Here is a 9,208-nt window from a genome sequence, read left to right as displayed (position 1 = left end):
TCTCCAGCGAGCGCTCCCGGATCAGCGGCGCGGGGCCCTTCGCCGGCTTCTTTGGCACTGGAGGAGGGGCCCTTCTCTCCTGATCAAAGCAGAAGGTTCAGGACATTACACAGCTTCTCAGGACAAGCGTGGGGGAAACTGGGATAGGTCAGTAGTTAGAACACACTCTTTTTTTTTTTTTTTTTTTTAAACCTAGGGGTGGTTAGTTCTGATCTGCACACTGCATATAACTTTTTCTTCATTTTTCTGGTTTGGGTATTCAAAAGATGCGGGGGAAAAATATACCTGTAAGCTTAAGGCCAAGGGTGAGGCTGGACTGCAGAACTAGGTCTCTCCAAAGAAAGGCTGTGGGTACTTAAAGGCCCCCTGCTGAAAGGCTGCGCACCCAGCACATTTAGTGGTTCTCTCTGGAGGCTCCAGACTCCTCCGGCGGCCAGAGGTGGGCAAGGGTTGCAGCGGCAGCAGCAGCAGCTTAGAGTTCTGCACCCCCTCTAAGGAGGCGAGGCAGCTGCTGTGAGCTGGGTTCAGAGTTTAAAAGCATCACCGCCCTCTCCCCAGACCCACCCAGACCTAAATAGCCAAATGAAGAGGAAGAGACGATAAGACTGTGTCCCTTTAGCTTTGTAGATGCCTCAGTGAGTTACGCCCGTTTGCACACCACACACAAACACACAGCAATATACATTCCAGGGTCACCCTGGAGGGAAGACATGGGTAATTCCTACACTCAGCTCCAAAACGGCTCTAAAACATCCTGCTGGGATGGCACTCCGGGGCCCAGAGAGCTATTCCAATCATAGGGACAGACATTGTGAGAACTTAACACGGGACTGAAAGAGTTCACCTGCTTTAGCAACAGCAAACTATAAAACAGGTATTTTTAAATGCCATTGCAAAGACAAAAGCCACTCATGACTTCAGTAGGAAAAAAAAAAATGCCAGTGGGAAAGAAGGAAATCTAGACCAGAAAGGATTCTTATGAAAAGGATGATAAACTGAGGCCACGAAATGGTCCATGTGAATGTTTTCCTTTTAAATAAAATACCCTCGGTCCTCGTAAATAAATGTGAAGTGTGTCATAAATGTGAAAAGTATCTTAAAGTGTAGAGTCTATGATTCTCCAAAGCGCATTCCTTGTGCCTTAACACTCATGCTGGTCACAGTGGTCCCTCCTTGCTGGCATGGGTGGAGCCTAGTTAAACTTATTGCGGTGGAGTGGCCCGCAGGCAGTGTAAGGGAGAGTCTGGGTGGCCCAGAGGACAGAAAACGAAGCACAGAATGCAAACAGTATTCTGCCAACTCTGATTGTGCTCATTCATTTTTTTCACCCCCTAAAGTGCATGGGGCGATGAAAAGCTCTGATCATGGACAAAGTGTGTAAGGATTTAGACATCAAGTTAACTAATGATTTACTGTGCGAATGTCAATAGTTACATATATCATTTCTTAGCATCACTCAGTTTGGACATTTAAAAATCTTCATTGTTGAGCAACTTCGTGTATATTTTTAAAAGTATGAATACTGATCATTTTCAGTCATATTTTCCTATTTGTGTACATTATAAATTTTAACAATAATTTTTTAAAAATCAACAAATGGGAAATTAGATGGATGTGTGTGTACATCTGTAGTGGTTTTTTTTAAAAAAATAAGACCAATTCAAAAGCTTATCTAGCCGACAATTTTAAACACAGATTTAAAAAAACAAGCTAGATTAAGTGCAAATGTTTGGCTTCCCAAGTGAGAGGCCACATATACACCAATGGTACTTTGATGCTTAACACTAAACCCTCAGGTTGATGGGTGACAGAATTGGAAATTAGGGATAGGATGATAGTGTAGCTTTCCTGTCCCCTGGGACTGGATTTCTCCTGGGAGCCCACTGACCCTAAGAATCCTGATACTATGGGCAGCAACAGAATGGACTGGATTGCCATGAGCTCTCTGAGAGGTGAGGAGATCTGAAAAGGTCAGGGCCACCAGTGCTTCAGGGGAATAACCATGAGTCATTTGTGTAGTTGAATCTCTTGGAACTATTTGACCTCAGGCCAGAGGAAAGCAAAACATTACAAAAGTGGTGCATGACAGCCCAGCCTAGGGAGGACATTGTATACCTGTGTGAGCCTGGTGGAACCACCATAGTCCAATGTGAAAATTGTAATTTATTAACTAAAGTAAAAAATTTGAGTCTTTATTTCTAAACGGTTGCATGAGGAACCCAGTGAGCAATATTCCCCAAGGCAAATAAACCAAAAGTAAACTCTTTTATAAAGGAAAAAGTCCAACATTTTTGATTACTGTGAAACTTGATGGTGTGTATATTTTTAGACTTGAACAACAGTGGTTTCTTTATTCCTATATTTATGAAATGATTATCAAAGTCAGTTAGCTTTCAGGGCTTATTTTCCTCAGAAACACATCCTAGGGCTGTAAGGAAGTTGAACTCTTGCTCTATGTAATCATGCACTGAATATGTCATTTATTTTAGTTTAAAAAGCAAAATGGAGGCAGTTCCTTCCAGTGACTAAAATGGTTTAACTTAAAGTTTAATTAACAAAAAAAAAAAGCCACATTCCCAATTTTCCAATTCACAAAGACAGGTTTTTCTTTAAAAATATGCCTGAAACATATTACAGATAATATCCCAAATGATTACTATGTAAACATTGTCATTACAATGAAATTAGTATGATGTCAGCTCCATTTCACATTGTAAACAGCAAGACTGAATGCAGAAGCCTATTTAGACTGTCCAATGTTTGTGCAGGTTTTTAAATGAACCATACAAAATCTACATTGTTCTACCTTCTTGTCAAGAGGATCCATCTGTTTCCAATTATTGGCCTTTAACTGATGGAGTTCATCAAATTTCATACTAATATTTTCTATGGACAACTGCAGCATGTCCCAGAACCCCGCCAAATCCTGGGAGGTGGGCCTTGGATGAGCATTAGGGTTCTGTACAGAGAAAGAAGAATATTCATGCTTTAGAGGCGATCCATGACAACAAGCACAGGGCCAAAGTAACATTTTCAAATACTTCAAACAACAGAAGGAGAGTGAGTTCCTTTTGGTTTTCAGATAAAAGTGGTAATTTTATAGTAATTTATAAATGGTTATTTTAAAAATTATACTTTCAGCTCTACTGAGGTATAATTGACAAATAATAATGACATTTAAAATGTACAATACGATAATTTGATATACATTGTGAAAGAATTCCCTCCATCAAGTTAAGTAACACATCCATTACCTCACATATTTACCTTTTAAAAAAATGTTTGGTGAGAACATTAAGTTCTACTGTCTCAGTGAATTTCAGTTATACAGTACAGTGTTACCAACTATAATCAACATGTTATACATTAGATCCTCAGACATATTTATCTCCTAACTGAAAGTTTATACCCTTTTACCAGCTTCTCCCTATTTTTTCCACCCCTCAGCCCTCAGCAACCACTTTTCTATTCTGTTTCTATGAGCTTGACTTTTTTGTTTTAGAGGCAACTACAAATGGTAATTTTATATACACATCCATTTGACTTTCAAATGCCAAGGTTGTAAAACTCTTCTTTTGTAATGCAACATCAATCAGTACAGTGTATGGGAAGAGTAATCATTTGAAAATCCAGAATGTATGATCTACAATAAGATGCATATAAAATACCATATTTAAATGAAAATACCATCTTTGAAAAAAGTACAGTATATTAGAGTTGATATTTGACTACCTGCTACCTAACTTATTCAGAGAACAGATACATAATCTAAAATATGATTTGTTTTAATACTAATGTTGAGTGAAATACTAGGGAAGACAGATGAGGAGTAATAAAATATATGTTTAACAATTAAGATGCTATTAATATAAGAAGTCATTTATCATATAAATACTTTGGCAAAATCATTTGGAAATGAATTTGTTTTAAACCAGCGGTTCTCAATCTGTGGGTCGCGACCCCTTTGGCGGTCGAACGACCCTTTCACAGGGGTCGCCTAAGACCATCCTGCATATCAGATATTTACATTACGATTCATAACAGTAGCAACATTACAGTTATGAAGTAGCAATGAAAATAATTTTATGGTTGGGTCACAACATGAGGAACTGTATTTAAAGGGCCAGAAGGTTGAGAACCATTGTTAAACTGACCATAACATAATATAGCAAATGTGAGAACACATATCTACACATACACAAAGAGTCCACAGTGATCCATTTGCTAGATAATATTGAACAATTTTTGGTATTTAAGGATTGGCTTTCTTTGCCTCCATCCACATGTCCCTCCAAGTACTAGAAAGTATGAACCACAGATTATTATGATCTAAGACAGAAAAAACATAACTAAGAGAATGAAGGTGCCATGCTCATTGTTAATCACTACCTGCAGTAGTAGCTAAAGCATTAGATTGGTGGGAGCTGCCATATGTCAGATGTTTATAGCTGGGGTCAGTTTTGGTTACCTCTAAGTATTCAGGCAACTAAGACTGTGAGACCTTATGCTGTATAATAACTTGAGGCCATTTTCTTCTTTTAAAACCCACCCTCATAAAAAATGATATCAGAATTTCAGAATGTGTAAGGTCAGTGACCATCAAAATTAATGGGTTGGAAAGAACTTTTTAGCCCTTTGAATGAACTAGCATTATTTGTCTAGACTCAAAATAAATACAAGTAAAGATGTTTTTATAAACTTATAGTTCTAAAACTACCCATAGTTCTGAAATTCATTGGAAGAAGTAAATTCTAAAGTTTGTAAGTATTTGGTTCAGTATTAAATCTGTGCTAATGACACCTGAATTAATGAGTTTCTCTATAACATTTTGACTTAGTAAACAAACAAAAAAAAATTTTTTTAAATATCTAGGTTCAAAAAGACGGTCATAAGCTCCATTGGCTAAATTGTTTCAGTGCAACAGTGCATGACATGATAGTTCAATAGGCAGAATTATTTTTGACTCTGTATATTGGGCAACTTGTTCCCTCCTCACCAGGAACCTCTTTGCCCCCATATCATGAAAGAGATAGAAGAGGAAGCAGAGAGAAAGAGCTCAGGCACCCAGCCAGTCTCTGAATCAGTGGGTCATGTGACATTCCATGCACAAGAAGAAGTTGTAGTACTAGCCTTAGTCTGAACCAGGCCACTTAGGGTTCAGAGATGGTAAAGAGTGTAAAAAGATGAGGGGGGTTGGGTTCCTTGGTTTAGTTTTACTGGGGAAAAAGTAACTCTCATCCATTCATTCTATGCCTGAGAGTCTAGATAATGTGTGGGTCTTCAAGTGTTCCCTTTGTCAGAGTAAGAACTCAAGACAGGAGAACTGGGTCTGGTTGTGACTAATCTTAATGTCATCCTTATGCAGCTTTGTAGACCTAAACAATGCCACTACCAGGTCACCATGCTTCCTGCTGCAGAGGAGGGAGAGCTGACTGGTCAGCCTCAGGTCCCTCCACCAGGGTAAGAATGCAGCTCAAATTCTAGGGGATAAGTAGGGGTGGGTGGATTTACAGGGATTGAGGTCAAAGAGACTGAGATTTGAATCTTGGTGCAGCCTCTTAGCATGTGGCCCTGGTCAAGTTACTTAGCCTTTCCATGCCCATTTTCCTCTACTGTAAAACCATCATAGAAATAATGTCACAAGATGCTCCATAAGGTCTGACACAGTGGGCTCTTGACCTTCCCTCCTGGGACATGGTTTGACCAGCCATCAATGGCCCTTGGCCCGCAGTGTGGTTCCGCTTCCGTCTATCTCTAACATGCTTCTCATATTTTGCCACCTAAGTTCCGCTAGTGGCCAAGGAATGTGAGCCCATTAGGAGCTAGGAAACATCAAAAGATGGCTTTAACAAGGTTAACCTTTCCTGGACATCTGCAAAATTTTCAAAACATTTTGTCTGCAATTTGATCTTCAAAATCTGCATAATATTAGTATTCTACTACATAATATACTTGCCCATAGTATAATTCTTTAAAAAGGCATGCTCTGTGCCCTGTACTGTGTACACATTGGGCTCCAGGTATCTAGCAATCATTTTGAGAAGTATAGCTTTATGCGCGCTTTCTTACATTTAAAGAACAAAGAATCATGTTGATTAAGATGTGTGACACATTACCAAGTTCACGAATTAGTGGGAATTCTGTACCTGGCCTGAAGTGAAGCTCAATAAAGTATTTGTGGTAGTCACTTATCAATACATTTACTAATATATATTATCTTATAATCCAGAATAGAATTTCTGGGAAGGTGAAAGAAGGATCAGGTAATTTTTGCTGAGGGAAGGGAAGACAAAGTATAGATGGGAGGATGGTGAGTAGGAGGGAAGAGATAGCTCCAAAGGAATATCTCAAAAAGAAAGGCCTGGTTCAGAGGGATGGAGAGTACTAAGGTTTGCATGCTTCCTGTTTTTTCTTGGCCGAGTCCTGTCTAGATAAATCCTTTTCAGTCTTTATTTGTCCTTGTTAACAAGAAGATGTGGTTAAAACTCTGAAATCATAGTTTGGGTCAATTAGATTGCATATAAGAATGTTTTTGCTTTCAACAAGATAAACAAGTTGCTTTTCATTATCTTTGTTTTAGACCCAGCCTGACCAACAATTGGCCAATAAAAGCTATTCTGTGGAATGACACTGTAGAGCTGGTAGTAGTTTTTAAAAAAGGCATATGTGAGTGAGGAAGCGCTTGCCCCTGTATTAAAATGTTGCTGGCAGTGGTGCTTTTGTGTCTGTTTTGCTTTATTTTGTTCTGGTATGTCTAAGAAGGATTCATGTGTCTCAGGGAGATCAAATCTACACTTTGTGATGCCCTTCACCTCTGGCCCTTGAATTAAAACAGAGAACTCTGATAAGGATATACGAACTGATGGCTATTTCAGAAAGAAACTCATTATCCAAAATGATTTTCTGTAATATTATTTTTGAAATACCAGGTGGTCCCTATTTTGGTAAGAATAATGAAATCAGAGATGCCATGTGAAAGCCAGGAAAATGGGGATTTTTCAGTTACCATAAAGCAGGAAATGGAGTTTTAACTTAGTTAGGTTTTTTCTTCTATGATTTTTTAAGCATGAAAGTATTTTTAATTTTAAGAGCAGATAATAAGATTCATCAGAAAACTCTTTATTCCAAGAGAGTCCAATGGGCCTTGACTTGGTTAAAAATCAGGCCAATCTTGATAACACACTCTTCTCATGGTACTAGCAGGAAAGGGTAGTGATGGGGAATGTTACCTACCAGGTTTTCTTCACACAGTTCTCTGAACTGGTAGAATTTCTGGGCCATGAGAAGTTGGGCACTGCCCACTGCCGTTCGGATTTTCCCTAGAACTGAAAAGAGCAAACATACAAGGAGTTTACACATTATGTCTCATTGTTGAGATTTAGTCTGGTAAAGCAAAGAGGAAGTTATGCTGCAATAATTCGGGCAAACAGCACACACACAGTGCTCGCACACACGCGCACACAGCCCAATTGTGGTCGTTACTCTGCTGGTCTATGTAACAGAGGCTCCTAGGTTAAAGCATAAAATCAACTGAGGGAAAAACACGTGCTCATCATGCATATTTCTCAGGGATCACAGCGTTTTCCACCACAGCACTGGACGCTACCAAGAGAAGAGGCAAACGGTTTTGTTTTGCTTTTTCCTTTTACTGCAAGGATGAATTGCAAGTGTTTGCCCGTATAGTTATGGATTTACTTGTGTCAGCAATCCGGGTCTGCCAGTTTGTTTGTTTTTAACCCAAATCCAAACACAAGAAAAGCCATCCTGTCTCAGAGGGGAACCCCTTGGCACTCACCATGTTCCAGCCATAGCTTTCATTATTTTTCCGGAGCTCTGCCTCTGGTACTGTCAGGAAAGAGCCACTGGCCAGTGGAAAGACTTTCTAAGGAGTGAACATTTTCAGACTGTTGCCTGGGGAACGCCAGCCCCGTCCCAGCTTTTCCACTCCACAGCCCAATGTTATTGTTAACGTGGGTTTAATTCCCTCTGCACGGTGCTGAAACCCTGCCCCTTTGCAAGCCACTTCTTGCCTTCTGTGCAGTCTAAGGCGAGAACCTTTCAACCGACGGGCGTGCTGAGACGGGGCGGGGCGCCGAGCGGTCCTCAGGTCTGCATTGTCCCAAGGCTCTCCCTCCAGCCGGTGGGGACCAGGGCACAGCTGCACTGCTGGAGCCCTGCCACCAGGCAGCTCTCAACATGCCCTCCCTGCCGGGAAGGAAGGGGAGAAGGCATCCTGCTTGCTCATAGGAAACCAGAGGGGTGACTTCTCAAAGTGCACTTGGCCTGCTCAGAAATCCTCCCGGGGAGGCACATTGTAGGACTGAAGCAATGGTTTTGCTGTGGTTTTGTTATGGGTGTACAGAGCCTGAGACTCAGAGTGGAATCAGGTCCCCCTTTCTCGACCTCATTCCTCACAAAGTCTGAGGAGAAGGAAACAGAAGAAAAAGAAACTTCATTTTGGCCCCGGGTTTTCTAGAAATCTGCTTCTGTTTAAAACTGCCAGGCTAGCCAATGGTTTGTAATGCACATTAGTCATGGGCACTCCTCTAATAGTTCAGCATTCCCACACACATAACTCAGGGCGATGATGAACTCTCCAATATGTCACCAGTCACGCCAAACAGCTGAAGTGCAGGAATTCGCCTACTCAGTGATAGCGAGGGGCCGCCCTGGACAGCCGACTGGCAGCTATTGCTCAGGGCGAAGTTTTTACTTCTTTCCAATTTGCTTACACTCTTTTGAGATGGCTAGTCCATTCCTCTCTAACAGATCGATCGGTTGTTGGAGGCCTCCTCTCCCTTTCTCAACACTCCAAAAGCAGAGGGACAGCATATGCAGACACAGGGCACCACAGTAGTTAAGAATTCAGGCCCTGAGTAAGACAAGCGTTCTGGCTCCAACACTGAGAGCAGCCGTGGTCCTGGACAGTCACTTGATCTGTTTTCTCATGTGTAAAATGGAGCAATTGGTACCTATTTGTAGGGTTGTTGTTAAAATTAAAAGTGGTACTGTAGCCCTAACCGGTTTGGCTCAGTGGATAGAGCGTCAGCCTGCGCGGACTCAAGGGTCGCAGGTTCGATTCCGGTCAAGGGCATGTACCTTGGTTGCGGGCACATACCCAGTAGGGAGTGTGCAGGAGGCAGCTGATCGATGTTTCTAACTCTCTATCCCTCTCCCTTCCTCTCTGTAAAAAAATCAATAAAATATA

The 9,208-nt window shown here is 41.0% G+C and overlaps 1 protein-coding gene across 3 annotated transcripts in view; it reads right to left on the bottom strand.

Moving 5' to 3' along the window:
* Positions 1 to 2,453: 2,453 nt before the first annotated feature.
* DLGAP1 (discs, large (Drosophila) homolog-associated protein 1) overlaps positions 2,454 to 9,208 on the bottom strand; it is a 517,051-nt gene continuing 510,296 nt past the window's right edge. For 2 of the 3 annotated variants that reach the window (XM_014541672.1, XM_005868737.2), the window contains 2 exons: positions 7,234 to 7,325; positions 2,458 to 2,959 (listed from right to left, as the gene is read on the bottom strand). In XM_014541672.1, coding sequence (XP_014397158.1) covers positions 2,741 to 2,959; positions 7,234 to 7,325 — 311 coding nt within the window. In that variant the 3' untranslated portion in view covers positions 2,458 to 2,740. Of the gene's footprint in view, positions 2,960 to 7,233; positions 7,326 to 9,208 lie in introns of all 3 variants that reach the window. The other variant, XM_014541673.1, reaches the window with a different exon arrangement.

This window comes from Myotis brandtii, unplaced genomic scaffold, assembly GCF_000412655.1.
Source record: "Myotis brandtii unplaced genomic scaffold, ASM41265v1 scaffold276, whole genome shotgun sequence".
NCBI classification, from domain to species: domain Eukaryota; kingdom Metazoa; phylum Chordata; class Mammalia; order Chiroptera; family Vespertilionidae; genus Myotis; species Myotis brandtii.
The sequence above is the reverse complement of the archived record's forward strand: the minus strand, read 5'-3'. Positions and strand labels throughout refer to the sequence as shown.